This window comes from Chrysemys picta, chromosome 21 (genome assembly GCF_011386835.1).
Source record: "Chrysemys picta bellii isolate R12L10 chromosome 21, ASM1138683v2, whole genome shotgun sequence".
Classification (NCBI taxonomy): Eukaryota; Metazoa; Chordata; order Testudines; family Emydidae; genus Chrysemys; species Chrysemys picta.
This window is the reverse complement of record NC_088811.1, coordinates 22,111,690-22,128,523: the sequence shown is the minus strand read 5'-3', so window position 1 is coordinate 22,128,523 and position 16,834 is coordinate 22,111,690. Positions and strand designations below refer to the sequence as shown.

The 16,834-nt window shown below is 56.3% G+C and overlaps 1 protein-coding gene across 20 annotated transcripts in view; it reads right to left on the bottom strand.

Moving 5' to 3' along the window:
• The window catches only part of RAP1GAP (RAP1 GTPase activating protein), a 200,268-nt gene that overhangs the window by 43,656 nt on the left and 139,778 nt on the right, over positions 1-16,834 (bottom strand). For 14 of the 20 annotated variants that reach the window (XM_042856255.2, XM_065575358.1, XM_005281706.3 and 11 more), the window contains 10 exons: positions 16,020-16,123; positions 15,794-15,872; positions 12,996-13,049; positions 11,258-11,341; positions 10,236-10,336; positions 9,870-9,999; positions 9,060-9,215; positions 8,083-8,154; positions 7,618-7,704; positions 6,962-7,102 (listed from right to left, as the gene is read on the bottom strand). In XM_042856255.2, coding sequence (XP_042712189.2) covers positions 6,962-7,102; positions 7,618-7,704; positions 8,083-8,154; positions 9,060-9,215; positions 9,870-9,999; positions 10,236-10,336; positions 11,258-11,341; positions 12,996-13,049; positions 15,794-15,872; positions 16,020-16,123 — 1,008 coding nt within the window. Of the gene's footprint in view, positions 1-6,961; positions 7,103-7,617; positions 7,705-8,082; positions 8,155-9,059; positions 9,216-9,869; positions 10,000-10,235; positions 10,337-11,257; positions 11,342-12,995; positions 13,205-15,793; positions 15,873-16,019; positions 16,124-16,834 lie in introns of those variants that run through there. The other 6 variants (XM_065575348.1, XM_065575350.1, XM_065575352.1 and 3 more) reach the window with 4 other exon arrangements.

The window sequence follows — 16,834 nt, the reverse complement described above, 5'->3', positions numbered from 1 at the left end:
AACCGACCATGCTGTGCTGAAGTGGCTTCATACTGTCAAGGAAAATAACAAAAAATTTCTTCGGTGAAGTTTAGCTCTCCAAGATTTTGATTTTGAAATACAACACATTTCAGAAGCTTCTAACAAAGTGGTTAATGCATTGTCCCGTGAAAGTTTCCCAGAATCAACTGGTTAAAATCGTCCTTGAAATGTGGGAAATATTGTTAGTTTTTATATAATCAATAGTATATCTAAAGGTGCATGTGTCTTAGTAACTCTGTTGTCTCCTAGAGCTCCAGGAAGAAATCACAGCCAGTGTGGAGCAGGCTGTCCAGCACCGTCTGTGATTTGGGGGGCGTGTCATAAATATAAAGGGAAGGGTAACAACCTTTATGTCTGCAGTAACATAAAATCCCTCCTGGCTAGAGGTACAGACAGAGGTACAGAATCATTTTACCTGTAAGGGGTTAATCAGTTCAATTAACCTAGTTGGCACCTCACCAGAAGAACCAATGGGAAAAGAAGATACTTTTAAATCGGGGGCGGGGGGAGGAGGGTTGTTTGTGCTCTCTTTGTTGGTTACCTCTGGATAGAGAGAGAGAGAGACCAGGTAACCCATCTCTTGAAAAGATACCTTAGAATCATAGAATATCAGGGTTGGAAGGGACCTCAGGAGGTCATCTAGTCCAACCCCCTGCTCAAAGCAGGACCAATTCCCAACTAAATCATCCCAGCCAGGGCTTTGTCAAGCCTGACCTTAAAAACCTCTAAGGAAGGAGATTCCACCACCTCCCTAGATAACTCATTCCAGTGCTTCACCACCCTCCTAGTGAAAAAGTTTTTCCTAATATCCAACCTAAACCTCCCCAACTGCAACTTGAGATGGTTACTCCTTGTTCTGTCATCAGGTACCACTGAGAATAGTCTAGATCCATCCTCTTTGGAACCCCCTTTCAGGTAGCTGAAAGCAGCTATCAAATCCCCCCTCATTCTTCTCTTCTGGAGACTAAACAATCCCAGTTCCCTCAGCCTCTACTCATAAGTCATGTGCGCCAGCCCCCTAATCATTTTTGTTGCCCTCCACTGGACTCTTTCCAATTTTTCCACATCCTTCTTGTAGTGTGGGGCCCAAAACTGGACACAGTACTCCAGATGAGGCCTCACTAATGTCAAATAGAGGGGAATGATCACGTCCCTCGATCTGCTGGCAATGCCCCTACTTATACAGCCCAAAATGCCGCTAGCCTTCTTGGCAACAAGGGCACACTGTTGACTCATATCCAGCTTCTCGTCCACTGTAACCCCTAGGTCCTTTTCTGCAGAACTGCTTCCTAGCCATTCGGTCCCTAGTCTGTAACAGTGCATGGGATTTTTCCATCCTAAGTGCAGGACTCTGCACTTGTCCTTGTTGAACCTCATCAGGTTTCTTTTGGCCCAATCCTCTAATTTGTCTAGGTCCCTCTGTATCCTATCCCTACCCTCCAGCGTATCTACCACACCTCCCAGTTTAGTGTCATCTGCAAACTTGCTGAGAGTGCAGTCCACCCATCCTCCAGATCATTAATGAAGATATTGAACAAAACCGGCCCCAGGACCGACCGTTGGGGCACTCCGCTTGAAACCGGCTACCAACGAGACATGGAGCCATTGATCACTACTCGTTGAGCCCGATGATCTAGCCAGCTTTCTATCCACCTTATAGTTCATTCATCCAGCCCATACTTCTTTAACTTGGTGGCAAGAACACTGTGGGAGACCATATCAAAAGCTTTGCTAAAGTCAAGGAATAACACATCCACTGCTTTCCCCTCATCCATAAAATGATACATCTAAAATTATAGAAATTGTAAGTAAAGGCAATGAAATGTGTTAGATTATCTTTTGTTTTAGCTTATGAATTTTCCCTATGCTAAGAGGGAGGTTTATTCCTGTTTTTGTAACTTTAAAGTTGAGCCTAGAGGGGAATCCTCTGTGTTTTAAATCTTATCACCCTGTAAAATTATCATCCATCCTGATTTTACAGAGGTGCTTCTTTTACACTTTTCTTTTGTGATAGACCCAGCCCAGTTGGGAACAGCAGAGTAGCAGAAGGGAGATATACTGGCCACTGGATAAGTAGTTTTCTGTTCCCTGAGTGACCAGAGCAGGGGCTGCTCCAGGCTAATAGACCACCTGACTCCAGTTAACCTGCTAAGAGTCAGGTGAGGCAGTTAAGCACCTGACTCTAATTAAGGCCCCTCGGATGCTATAAAAGGGCTCACTCCAGTCAAGCCAGTGGGAGCCACAGGAGAGGAAGCGTGTGTGAGAGGAACTGGGAGCAAGAGATGTGCAAGAAGCTGAGAGTGAGTAGGCATACTGCTGGAGGACTGAGAAGTACAAGCGTTATCAGACATCAGGAGGAAGGTCCGGTGGTGAGGACAAAGAAGGTGTTGGGAGGAGGCCATGGGGAAGTAGCCCAGGGAGTTGTAGGTGTCGTGCAACTGTATCAGGAGGCACTCTAAATAGCTGCAGTCCACAGGGCCCTGGGCTGGAACCCAGAGTAGAGGGCGGGCCTGGGTTCCACCCATACCTCCCAACTCCTGATCAAACACAGGAGGAATTGACCTGAACTATAGCTTCTACCAGAGGGGAAGGTCTCTGGACTGTTTCCTGACCCACAGGGTGAATCTGTGAAGCGAGCAAATCTGCCAAAAGTGCAGGACCCACCAAGGTAGAGGAGGAACTTTGTCACACTTTATAATAAAGTAGTTCTTTTAAGAACCTGATGGATTTTTAGTGTTGTAAAAATAAAGGGTCTGGTCTGTACTTTTATTAAAGGCAATTGGTTGATATATTATTCTCAAGCCTCCCCAGTGTGGAAACAGGGTTAAAGGATTTAAAGATAGGCCTCTTAGTTATAAGAAACAGAGCAACTGTCATGCTAAGTCTTAGCTTAATATCGTGGGACCTGTAGAAGCAGGGCTCACGTCAGAAGCGGGTGGGAAGACAGCAGAGTAGAGTCAGTGTGACCCAGCCTTGAGATAGCGATGTTTGAGAACAGAAGTGAGAAAATACAGAAATGGGCAGGACATAACATAAACAAACTGCAGATGTTTTTAATTAATGCATGCCACTAAAATGTATAAACGCTTGTGTGATATTGCTTGTATTTTGAAGAAACTGAGGCAGAGATGCTCTCTGTCAGCTGTGTTCTTCCCTTGCAATTGCATGTCCTGAATAAAGTTGTCTCTGATTTTGTTGCTTCCAACCTGAGAGTGGAGTTCGTTTCTTCCACAATATTTGGTGCCATATGACTCGGATGGCTACGCCTGGCTGAGGCAGCGACCGCTTCTACAGACTGTTCCCCTTCGAACCCCAGGCGCCAAGCCAGAGGTAAGAGACATTTTGAAATCTCTACTGGGGTGTTGGAGGACTGATTGTGGGGCTGTCTGTCCCTCTGGGCTCACGCCATGCAAACTTTTACTTATGCAACAAGATCAGACGCAGAACGGTGTTGTGGAATTGATTGCCCCATGTAAGGTCAGTGATATGTGTACGCGGGGCTGGGAAATGTGTTGTTGCCCCAGGGTAAGCCAATGTGTGACTTAGGTCAGACCTATTGAGTTGAGGGGTTGTGGTAACGCCCTCAGAGAAGAACACAGGTGTGTTCAGTCTGAACAGAGGGGATGTGGTGATGCCCTCAGGTTAAAAAACAAAACAAAACAAAACAAAAAAACGATGCATTGTGGTATGAAGGAATAGAGGCTTTGGTGTGTGTGTGTGCCAGTGTGAATGAGGGTCACCGAAAGACGCTCACAGCTCCCTGCAAAGCCCACAAACTTGTGACCAGGGATGTCTCTAATGCAAGCCCAGTGGCTACACCTTAGTGGATCGGTAGAAGATCTGACCCAAGGCGGGCTGTCTCTGCATGGCATGACCGGCGAGGGGTCTGCCTGGGTCTAGTATTGTGTGACCCCCATCTTCCCTCCTGCTCTCCTCCCCGCATGAATCACTGACTGATCTGATCACCTTACCGGAGGCAATTAGAGTACGCGGCATCATCTCTCTGAGACTAGTGGACACTCTTTGCTGAAGGGAGGTGGAGGAGGGTTGTGGACATCCTCGATAATCTTTCCTGTGTGAGTGCCTGAGGAGCGGTGTGGTGATTTTAGCTTTGAGCCACTGCACTCCGCGGACAGGATAGAGACGTGTCTTAGTTTGTGAGCTGCTGCAGCAGGCAGGGCACCCCCCATTCTTAGAGAATGAGTGGAAATCAGTCCAAGGACTTGTTAGTACTTAGATCATTGGAATTCTTACACACATGATGATCCATCTAAACAATTCCCACTAGAAGGTACCTTCGATTCAAATGGGACCATATCTCTTAGAGATGCTCTCTAAGACACAAAGTGTAGGATTTAAAAAGCATCCGGATGCCTCCCTACCAAATTATTTTTTGTTAACCCCTTGGCTTCTTTATATCCCCAATTAGTTAAGGCTGAAAATAAGGAGGGATAGGAACGGGTTAATTTGAAAAGACAGCTTGGTCTAGAGATAAGGAGAAAGCTGCTTTGCGTTCAAGGGCAAGAATTGACACAGACTATGCCACGCATAGAAAACAACAAAGTTTAGAGGCTGCAGAGATGGAAAACACAGATGAAACAGCGAAAGGAGGAGCCGAGCTTCGTGTCCCTGGAGCTGATGTGGTTTGGGAATGCTGAAGAAGCCACAGGCTTCCAGCCTGGACTGGAATACCGAGCAAAGGGTCTCTGAAAGAGACGCCCCGGGAGACCCCAGGGCATAAAAGAACAGCCCTCCCAAGAGCGGAAGCAAGTTGGAGATTGCACAGTGTATCTCTGGACAATCTATAGACAGGATAATCTCCCGTCCACCTCCCCCACTTCTCTGGACATTATACACAGACATGGCCAGTCTGGACATATGTGTGTGAGTATGAACGTGGCTTAGGGATTGGGGCAGTAACGTTTTTCTTCCCCTGAGTGATGTGGGAGTGTATACATTAAGGCCACCTCTTTGCTAGATATGCATTTTAATCTCACCATGACCGCAGGAAATCACATTATTTATTGGCCAGCAGACAAAGCCCTACAATCAGACCTTAGGTATCAAATTCTTTTAATTGGACCACTTTAATATCTGACCGATTTCAGAATTTGCACTTACTCCTACCAGAGGTTCAGAAAATTTCTGACTTACAGGGTCAAATCCATGTGCTTCAGAATATATATTAAATTGAAAAACATGCTTTTCATACAGCCTACAGAGTAGCTACTTTGGGTACTAATTATGATGTGATGTGCTATGTAACTAAGGCAGTGAAACAAGCCCAGCATATTATACATTAATGCTTGTATTGCTTTTGTTTAGTCTAGAAATGTGTTGTTGTTGTTATAAGGAGTGTAATAACAAAAATGCCTTTCATGTTCATACTAATCATGCATTATTGTTATATCCAGCTAAGATGTATAGGGCTAGTCCTGATCCTTTTGAGCTATAAACAGAAATACAAGACATGATGCAATTGGAGGTTTAAGAATGTTGGTTGTGCTAAAGACAAGCATAAAAGAGGGGAATGTGGAAACAAAGTTAGAGGATTTAAATTTAGGCCTCTCAGTTGTAAGAAACAGAGCAACTGTCATGCTAAGTCTTAGCCTAATATCGCGGGACCTGTAGAAGCAGGGCTCAAGTCAGAAGCGGGTGGGAATACAGCAGAGTAGAGTCAGCATGACCCAGCCTTGAGATAGCGATGTTTGAGAACAGAAGTGAGAAAATACAGGAATGGGCAGGACATAACATAAACAAACTGCAGATGTTTTTAATTAATGCATACCACTAAAATGTATAAATGTATAAGCTTTATACAGAGTAAAATGGTTTTATTTGGGGTTTAGAGCCCACTGGGAGCTGGGTGTCTGGCTGCTAGAGACAGGAGCATTTCTTAAGCTGTTTTCAGTTAAGTCTGCAGCTTTGGGGCACGTGGTTCAGACCCTGGGTCTGTGTTGCAGCAGACTGGCGTGTCTGGCTCAACAAGGCAGGGTTCTGGAGGCCCAAACTGGCAGAGAAAATGGGTTCAGAGGTAGTCTCAGCACATCAGGTGACAGTCCCAAGGGGGTTTCTCTGATCAAACCTGTCACACAGCCTACAACAGAACGGCAATCCAGTATCTAGCACTTGCCTAGCCCCTTCCATGCGGGGAACCCAGAGGCTGGTCACCATGCTGTCCCCTTTGACAGATGGGGGAACTGAGGCAGGGTGGGGGAGTGACTGACCCACAGTCACACGCAGAGCTGGGAATGGAACCCAGGACTCCTGCCTCCCAGCCCCTGCTCTAACCATTGGATGCTACTACATCCCTTTAAGGAAGAGCCCTGCAACTGTGGGATGGGTCCACCTGGGGGGCACGGAGGAACTTTGGGGTGAGTGCAGTGGGGCCCTGGCCAGCCCTCATGGGGGGTGCGGTGGGAGTACCACGCAGCTCCCCTCCGCCCCCAGGCTCCCAGCTCTGCTCCAGCCATGGCCCCAACCCCAGCCTTGCCCCCAGCCTTCAACCCCGACTGTGGCCTAGCCACGGCTTCCACTCCCGGCCCTGGCCTTAGCCCTGCCCACACCTATGGCTCTGCTCCCAGCCCCAACCCCAGTCCTGCCTTCAACTTCAGCCTCCAGCCCCCTTCCTGTCCTCAAAACCACCCCCAGCCTTGGCCCCCTTACCCTTGTCCGCCCCCGCCCAGGAGCCATGGCCCGGCTCTGGCTCCCGAGGGGTATGGGGGTGTGTGTGCAAAGAGGGGTAAGGGGGGCATGACTGTGAAAAGTTTGGGGACCACTGCTTGAAGGGCTAAAAGTGTGGGTTTCCCCTGCCCTCCAACACATCCCTAGATCTTCTGTCTCCTTCCCAGTGCTCTGAGCTGACGTGCAGCTTCCCAGGCCTTGGTGGTCCCTGGCTGGAGAGCTGCGCTGCCAGGTACTGGGCCACGCCCCCTCTCACCTTGAAGGACTCGAAGAAGCCTCCGCTACCCCCGCTGCCATTCTCCAGCTTGTCCTCATCCCCGCCCAGACCCATCATGGACTGGCTGTTAACATGCAGCTCCTCATACAGCGTCTCCAGCAGAGCTGCCCGCGTGCGCTCCTGTGGCAGGAGGGGCACAGGGGGCGTTAGTGGCATTGGAGGCATGGGCTGGGGGCAGTAGCGATCAGGAACAAAGGGGGAAGAGGGGACTGAGTATTGGGGGGGGACAGAGGACGAGTTGTGATTCTGTCCCTGGCTCCGGCTCGGTGCCCGGCTGTCGGCCCTGGGGAGTGGGGGTGTCCCCAGGAGCCTTTGGCACATGTGCACTGCCACAGGACCAGCTCAGTGGCCGTATCCTGGGCCCGGCGTAACAACTGCATGCAACTGTGCAGCGAGGCATGGCCCTGGCCCCAGAGCCGACGACCGAGGGCACTGTCTCGCCACCCTTGCTCCCAGAGCCCTAACGCGGGCACTGCGGCACATCGGCTCTCACAGGAATGAGGGCTCGTGGATAGAGAGACGGGGCCAGAATGAGGCATGGGGCAATGGGTGAGGGGAGGGCAGGTACTGGGCATTGCTGGGGGGGGGCTAGGGAGGATGCCAGCTCAGAACGCAGCACGTGGCTCCTGACCCACCTCCAGCTTGGCAAACTTCTCGGCTTTGTAGCAGGCGTACTCGGCGTTGATCAGCTTGGTCAGCAGAAACTCCTGGAACTCGAGGCCCTGCGGGAGGAGAAACCCCACGTCAGCCTCTGCCTTTCCCTAGGGAATGAGCTCAGCAGGCAGCCAGCATCAGCCAGGGCAACTTGGCAGTGGCTGAGCAACCCCTGGTGGTGGGACTAGCACATAGCAGCAGGAAGCACCACCCACCTTGGCCCCGGCCTTGGCCCCGCCTGCCCCAGAGTTCCAGACATTACCGCAATGGGACAAGGCAGGAACCAGCAGACTGTATGGCTGCTCCAAGGGCCCCCTGGGCTCCCTGTCCAGGGAGAGCGGCATTCCCAGCAGAGAGCATGACTCCCGCACAGACGGACGAGCTGGCCCCAGGAAGCTTCCTGGGACTGGGAAGTTCAACAAACCTCAGGCTTCCTTGCCTCTCACCTTTCTGAAGACGGCTGGGTCAGGCAGTGGGGGGCCAAAGAAAGGCACGTCGTCCCGGGCTGTGACGGAGACCTGCAAGACATGGTGCTGTCAGTCCCACTGAGCCACGTGCTGCCAGGCCAGTGGGTATGTCTAGACGAGGGAGGGCAGCTGGGCAGCGCTTTCCTGCAGGGCCCCCTGCCTTGCCCCACTTACTGGACACTGGGGTGTCTTCATGGCACAGGGGAATCACCCTCCCGACAGCCTGGGCAGGAGCGCTGGGGCCTGTAGTGCCCGGGAGCGGTGCATCCCTCCGAGCGGTATGCCTGCCCAAGAGCTCAACCCTCCCAGCCGCACTAGGCTGCGCTGAGCAGCGGCCTCCAGCCCCTCTGGCCAGGACTCTCCGGCAGCATGTGGTGACAGCAATGCTGCTTCCCCCCAGAGCTGCCATCTCCCCAGATCACTGGGGCCAGGGGCTCAGCATTGAACCAGGACCTTCCACTTCAGGTCCACAGGGTGTCCTTGGGTCAGCATCAGCCTGGCTCCGGGTTCAAGCACCTCACGCCCAGGCCATGTGCTCTGGACAGGGCTCCCCCTCCTCCAGTGACCATCCCAGGGGGAGCAGTGATAACACCCATGCTTCACATGATCATTCGCCCCAAGAGGTAACTGAGGCACAGAGAGACAAAGAGACTGGCTCCATATCACACAGAGTCAGTGGCAGAGCAGGAACAGAACCCAGGAGTCCTGACTACCAGCCCCTATCTATAACCACTAGGGACTGTCACTCCCATATTAAGAACCTTGTGGCCCATTTCTGAGTGTCATGGATTGCTCTGCCCAGGCCTTTTCCCTCAGCTCCCAGTCTCTAGCTGGGAGCAGGTCTGTGGCCCAGCCCCTGCCCTGTTAGTGCCATGGTAACTCGGTGGTGCCGCACCAAATGGGCTGGGTCCCTGGCAGGCTACGACTCACAAGCAGGCCCCCAGGCGTGCGCTCACCTTGTAGAGCGTGCTCTCGGAGCAGGGCTTCTCTGCCTGCACCACGATGTAGGCATGCAGGAAGTTGGAGGCGATCATGTCTGGCACGAAGGGCGTGTTCTCATCCTGGAAGACGATGGCCACAATGTCGTTCCCGATGTGCCTTTTCCTCTGCAACTGAGCGCAGCAGGGAGGGCGTTACTCCCGCAGCCCAAGCCCCGTGCCAAGGCGGCCAGGCCCAGCACAGGTCAAGGAGGGGAAGTGGTGGGAGATAGATCAGGGAGACTGGGAGCTCAGCGAGGGGCAGGAGCATGGACAGGCTGAGCCAGAGGGACGGGGGGATCCCCTGGCTGCCCTTTGTCGACATCCCCCCTCCCCTCTGGGCCGAGACGGGGCCTCGGCACTAGCGAGTGTCTCTTCACTCCAGTGGGGGAATGGGGCTGGGCTGGGGCTGAGCAGGCCAGGGGCTGTGTGGGTGGCGGGGGCTGGTTTGGGGCAGAACCACTTGGGATGGGAGTCACATTGGTCACAGTGACTGCCTAAAAGAAGGGTGATATGCGGGTGCATGAAGAGGGTGGGGTGTGTGCACATGAAGGCTGGAGGGCTGTGTGGGGCTGTACTTTAGGGGGTGTATACACGTGTGTGCCCATATATGTGCAGACATGCATTTCCGTGTGCAGCCCCTGCCGGGGTGGGTGGGGTGCCCATGCAGGGCTGGGAGGCTGTGTGGAGCTGTACTGTAGGGGGTGTATACACGTGTGTGTCCATACATGTGTAGACATGCATTTCCGTGTGCAGCCCCTGCCGGGGGGTACTGCAGCTCTCTCCTACCTGCTGGGCGTCGCCCTCGGTGTAGGGCAGCTTTGTGGATACGTGGAACATGATCTCCTTGCTGCGGAAGGTGCAGTAGACGGATTCTGTTCCCGTCTGGCCATGGGTCACGTCCAGCCCCCCCCGGAACCTGCCACCAAAAAGACCCAGGCCTCAGGCAGATGCCCACCCTGCCCTGTCCCTCCACTCCCAAGGAGCCCGGGACAGCAGCTGCAAGGCCAGGACGATCTGTCCCGCAGAGACTCACTGGATGGGACAGCGAGTGGCACAGGCTTAGCATAGAGGGGCCAGAGCAGTGCAGGGGGCCAGCCTCCCTCCTCTCCACACACAGGCCCAGCAGACCCAGGCTGGCAGGAGCTCGCTCACCCCTTGAAATCCTGCAGCTGGACTTTCTGGCCCAGGAAGTCGAGGAACTCCACGAAGGCCGGGCTCTCCTCGGTGGTGCCAAACAGCTCCTCCTCGGACGTCTGCAACATGGCCAGCAAAGCAGAGGAGTTAGGACAGGGCTGGGCCCCCTGGCCAGCTTAGCATGAGCCCGGGGCTGTGCTGGGTTGAGGCCTGTCCAGAGAGCCTGGCTGGAGAGAAGCTGAGTCTGTGAGAGGGGGCAAAGGAGCCACTAGCGGAGATGGCGCTTGTAAGGGTGCAGGGGCGAAGAGCCTCTGCTGCGGCCAAGTCTCCCCCGGGTCTATGCCATGAGCTGAGCTCTGTCCTGCAGAGTGAACCCGCAACGCTCCAGATGGCAGTGCCTGCGGAGAGCATGACAGCCACTGGGACCCAGCTCTGGGGAGTACCCATCACAATCCTTCATCTGGGGCTGTCGCAGCCCCTCACCAACAGCCTGTCTGTGCACCCAGCTTCGGGGTTCTCCCCATTTGACTGTGGGGAAACTGAGGCATGGGGGCCATGACTTGTAAAGGGTCACTGGAGAAGTAGGTAACAGAACTCTCCAGACTTCCAGTTCCCAGCCTTAACCATTAAGTGATGCTCTTCACCCCACCCCACCCCCGGTAACAGAACCAAGGCAAACGCTATGTAGTCAAGGGTAGGGTTTAGCTGGATAGCCCCTGCCATGGCTCCTGAATCCATTACAGCTCTTGGCAAAGCAAACGGGCCATTGCTGTGCTGAGATGAAAGCAGCTGGGAGGGCGGGATGCCAGGGAGATGTCTCTGCTGTTTAGGAAACCCGGCTCCAGCCGCTCCTGCTCGCCAACGGCCATGCTGAGCTGGAGCGGCAGCCGGAGGGTTGGGGGCTCCCGTCCCCGCTGCAGGCTGCTTGTCAGAGGGGAAAGCCGGGGATGGAGGCTGGCAGGCTGGGGTAGCCCCGCCCCCTGTGGGATCGATTCACCGTCCCGGAGAGCCCAGCCCCCGCTCCACAGAGACTGACCCACCTGGCCCAACTTCTGGTAGATGACACCGAACTTGAAGTGATTGCTGAGGACGTGCTCGTCGAAGGTGACAATGAGACGGGAGGCCTGGGGAGATAGGAGAGGCTGGTTACATCCGGCTGCCAGGAACCCCTGCTCCCTCTGGGTAGTGACAGGGACCCGGCCCTGGGGGGACTCATGAGCCACACATGGGGCAGGTTCCTCTCAGGGCGGTAGGTGTGGGGTGTGAGGCATGGGGCGGTGCAGAATCTGGATTTCTGGGAGGGGGGTCTCATGATTTCGACATTTCTTCCGTCCCAGAACGAGAACAACATTTGAAATTTCCCACAAACCAATTTTCTGAAAGATAATTCATCTGGGGCCAATCGAAGCTCTGACATAATCTGACCCTTCCCTTCCCAGCGCCACTTTTTGCCCCATTTTTATAATACACAATTCTCCAAAAAAATCACAAAAAAATGGAAGGAAAAGTTGTTTCAAAATGGAAAACCGAAATGCCGCATTTGGAAAAGATCAAAATGGGGCACTCCAAATGGGACACCCCCAGCCCTGCACCCGGCAAGGATGCCCCATGCCTGGCAGGATATGCCCGGCCCCACGCAACGCACCCAGCCCTGCACCCAGCACTTGATTTCCATTTGGAAATGAATTTACCAAGGTGAAACGATTCCATGGATTGTTTGCTGTCTCTGAACTGCGGTTTCCAATGGAAAAAATCCCATTAGAAAATTTCCTCCCACAGGCAGGTGGGTGAGGGGCACCCTCGGAGCAGGAACAAGCCACACAGACAGGGACTGGGCTGGCTCTAACAGGCTTTTCCCATCTCTGAGATCTAGGACTCTGGTTCTTGTCCCCACCTGGTGCAAGCCCAGGCCCCTCACCCAGCTCTGTGCGAACTCCTAGCACAGCGACCAGGAAGCCCCACAGAGCATGGAGAAGAGGGCACCTGAGCTCTTTTCCAAATCCAGCCCTTTGTGCCTGCATCCACATGTAGTTACTCACAATGCTCTTCTGCCTGTCAGCAGAAAAGGGATGGAGCAGAGCTCTGGGACATTTTGGGAGGGGGTGTCTGGGAGTCACCCAGGGATGCCCCTCTTTTCTGTGAGCTGGGGAACCAGAGTGCTGTCTAGTGTCCCCTTCCCCGCCTCAGTGGACTTCAGAAATGTGCTGTGGGAGGGATGGACTCTCCCGAGTCCCAGGGCTTCCTCTGAACCCCCACCCACCCCAGGGGTGGGAGCTTCGCCATGGAGCAGCAGGACCCTAGCCCAGCCCAGGACAGAATGCCCTGAGCTGAGTGCTCTGCTCTCAGCACTGGAGTCAGGGGGCAGAAGGAGGCCAGCCCTGTTATAACCCAGCCAGTGAGGTAAGCCCCTAGGACGGGCGCCTCTCCTGCAAGGAGGAAGCGCCTCCAAACCCCTGGGTGGGGCTCTATGCTGGTCCGGGAACACCCTGAGAAAGGCTCCCAGGGGCGGGGGGGGGGAGGAGGGGGCTTGGTGGTGCTGCTTCTGGCCACGGGCAAACCTGGCAAAGGAGCCAGCCAGGGTCAGGTTTGGGACTAAAGCTGAACTAAGTTCTGATTGGCTGTGGAATGCCCAGCCTGCCCGTCCAACATCCTGGTGCCTGCTGAAGCCTGGGGTTCCCTGCTGGGACCCCTGGTGGGAGCCCCCAGTGGTGAAGAGGCAGGCTGGGTGTGCATATGCACACGGGAGCTGTCAGAAAGTGCACGCTGCCGCCAGCCTACCTTTGGGTACAACACCGGATAGAACCGATCCACGTTCACGTCCTCACATGCCAGCTGAAACACAGACGAGAGAGTGAGAACGTGCATGTCATGGAGTGTGGAGGATTCCAGGCCCTGCACCCTCACTTCCTGCGATTCACTGTGACTCTCAGCCAGCCAGTAAAACGGAAGGTTTATTAGACGACAGGAACACAGTTCCAAACAGAGCTTGTAGGTACAACCAGGACCCCCAAGTCAGGTCCCTCGGAGGGAGAGGGGGGGCAGGGAGCTTAGACCCCAGCCTTGGGGTTCCCTCCAATCCCCCAAACCGCTCCAAACTGAAAAATCCCCTCCAGCCGTCTCACCCAGCCTTCCCCGGCTCCTCCCCCAGCCTTTGTCCAGTTTCCCAGGCAAAGGTGTCGCCTGGCTGCAACCCCGCTCCTGGCTCAGGTTACAGGCTCAGGTATCATCCCTCAAGTGAAGTCACCCCCTGCTCTCCCATCCCCCAATGCAGACAGTCCCAGTAAAGATCCCCTGCGACATCCCTAGGTCAATCCGCCCCGCTCCCTGCGTGTGTGCACGTGTCCGGGGCGGGGAGGAGGGGTGCGTGCATTACTGCCCCTGCTGGATGGGAGCAGCCAGAGCTCACCTGTGTGGGGTTTTGGGGTGACGCTCTCTGTTCTCTCAGGCTCCCTTCATGGAGCAAGGTGGGGGTTTGTATGTGTGCCCCCGCCCCTGCCCCACACCAGGCTATCAACCTCAGCCCCTGAGAGAGAATGGGCTGTACAGCCCTGGCGGCCGGCCACGGCCGCTGGGCAGGCTGCAGATAAATGAATCCCTGCTAGGGTTACCATACGTCCGGTTTTTCCCGGACATGTCCGGCTTTTCGGCAATCAAACCCCCATCCGGGGGGAATTGCCAAAAAGCCGAATATGTCTGGGAAAAATACCAGCCGGGCACTTCCTCTCCCGCGGCTGCTCTGCTCCTCCCCTGACTCAGACAGGCTGGCTTTAGGCCGATTCAGGCTGAATCGGGCCCCTCGCTAAGAGGGCCCCGTGCTGCAGCTCTCCACCCCGCCCCCAGCTCACTTCTCCCTCCTCCCCTCCCCTGAACAGTCCGCCCCCTGCTCCTCGTCCTCCCCTGCTTCCCGCGAATCAGAGGTTCGCGGGAAGTCTGAAAAGAAGCAGGGGCGGGCAGGCAGGCTGGCAGCACCAGGTAAGCTGGGGTGGCGGGGGGCGCGAAAAGGGCTCCGGGGAGGCACGGCCCAGTCCAGCCCCGGCCAAGCAGCTCACTCTGGCCCCGGTTCTGGCCGAGTGCGCTGGCCCGGCCCCGGCCGAGCACCCCCGGCCTCAGCAGCTCTGGCCCGGCTCGGCTCCGGCCTGGCCCGGCCCCCGCGGCTCGGCTCTGGCCCGGCCCCCTGCGGCTCGGCTCGGCCCAGCCCCTGCGGCCAGGCCTGGCCCCCCGGCCGAGCACCCTGGGCCTCAGCGGCTCTGACCTGGCTTGGCTCCGGCCTGGCCTGGCCCCCGCGGCTCATCTCTGGCCCGTCCCGTCCCCCGCGGCTCGGCTCGGCTCCGGCCCGGCCCCCATGGCTCGGCTCGACCCGGCCCCTGCAGCCAGGCCTGGCCCCCCCCGGCCGAGCACCCCCGGCCTCAGCGGCTCTGACCCGGCTTGGCTCGGCTCCAGCCCAGCCCGGCCCCCGCGGCTCGTCTGGGCCCGGCCCCTGCGGCTCGGCTCGGCCCCCGCGGCGCGGCTCGGTGCGGCTCCAGCCCGGCCCCCGCGCCTCAGCTCCGGCCTGGCCCCTGCAGCTTGGCTCGGCTCGGCTCGGCTCTGGCTCGGCTCCGGCCCCGGCCCGGCCCCCGCGGCTCGGCTCCAGCCCGGCCCCTGTGGCGTGGCTTGGCTCGGCTCGGCCCGGCCCCGGCGGCTCGGCTCGGCTCCGGCCCGGCCCCCGCGGCTCGGCTCCAGCCCGGCCCCTGCGGCGTGGCTTGGCTCGGCTTGGCCCGGCCCCGGCGGCTCGGCTCGGCTCCAGCCGGGCCCCCGCCGGCTCGGCTCCGGCCCGGCCCCCGCGGCTCGGCTCCGGCCCCCGCAGCTCGGCTCCAGACCAGACCCAAGCCCCGCAACCCTGGCTGGAGTTCCGGCCGGAACGGGGCCCGATTCCTGGAGCCGGGGAGGAGAAGTGCCCGGCCGGCGGCTGGAGTCCGGAGGCAAGGGGGCTGCCCGAAGCCGGTAGCGCTGGCTCAGGCAGCTTGGCTCTCAAAAAGAGCCGAAGTCTGAGTCGGGGAGGAGCGGAGAAGTGCCCGGCCGGGGGCACAGGGTCCAGAGGCATAGGGGCTGCCCGAAGCCGGTAGTACTGGCTCGGGCAGCTTGGCTCTTAAACAGAGCCGAAGTCTGAGTCAGGGAGGAGCAGAGCAGCTGGAGCCGGGGAGGAGAAGTGCCCGGCCGGGGGCGCAGGGTCTGGGGGCTGCCCAGCAAACCGTGAAGCCGGTAGCGCTCGGGCAGCCCTTTTTGCGTGGCTGGGAGGGAGGAGGGGGAGTTAGGGCGGGGACTTTGGGGAAGGGACGGGGAAAGGGCGGAGCCGGGGGTGGGAAAGGGGCGGGGCCAGGGCCCGTGGAGTGTCCTCTTTTTTTATTTTTTAAATATGGAAACCCTAATCCCTGCTGAAGCCAAGAATGGCCCCAGCCATAGGGCACTAACTGGCCCCCACGGCCCGGCGTTCTCCTCAGCCTTGAGGCAGGGAAACGGGGCTGGCCTGCGCGAGGCTGAGTGAGATCAGGGTACAGGCTCAGCCCATGGAGATGGAAGGGTCCCGCTGAGGTACCTGCCTTGGCCATCTGCACGATGTTGGGGAACTCGGTCAGGCAGGAGATGGGGATGACGTCATGGTAGGTTCGGCACTTGGTCCTGCAATAAGAGACGAGGGTGTCACAGGACCTGGCTGGGCGCCCCAAGAACCCTGGCGCCTGGCCCCCGCAGCGAAGGGGAGGAGGCACTATCTAGGCCCCTGTGGCTCAGGCATTGCCCCGGGGACACAGAGGGCCCTGCGCTCACCTGAGCAGCAGCCGCAGGTGCTCCTGGTCACCAATTACATCATACTTGAGGGAGAAGACGAGGTGGCCCAGTGCCGTGTCCAGGGAGTAGTAGTTAAAGTGCTCCTGGGGGAAAACAGATGAGCCACTGAGAGACCAGAGCGCAGCCTCCCAGAAGGAGTGGGCATAGCTCTTTGGTCCCATCAATGGTACCAACGAGAAGCTGGATATGAGTCAACAGTGTGCTCTTGTTGCCAAGAAGGCTAACGGCATTTTGGGCTGTATAAGTAGGGGCATTGCCAGCAGATCGAGGAACGTGATCGTTCCCCTTTATTCGACATTGGTGAGGCCTCATCTGGAATACTGTGTCCAGTTTTGGGCCCCACACTACAAGAAGGATGTGGAAAAATTGGAAAGAGTCCAGCGGAGGGCAACAAAAATGATTAGGGGTCTGGAGCATATGACTTATGAGGAGAGGCTGAGAGAACTGGGATTGTTTAGTCTCCAGAAGAGAAGAATGAGGGGGGATTTGATAGCAGCCTTCAACTACCTGAAGGGGGGTTCCAAAGAGGATGGAGCTCGGCTGTTCTCAGTGGTGGCAGATGACCGAACAAGGAGCAATGGTCTCAAGTTGCGGTGGGGGAAGTCCAGGTTGGATATCAGGAAAAACTATTTCACTAGGAGGGTGGTGAAACACTGGAATGCGTTACCTAGGGAGGTGGTGGAGTCTCCTTCCTTGGAGGTTTTTAAGGCCCGGCTTGACAAAGCCCTGGCTGGGATGATTTAGCTGGGAATTGGTCCTGCTTTGAGCAGGGGGTTGGACTAGATGACCTCTTG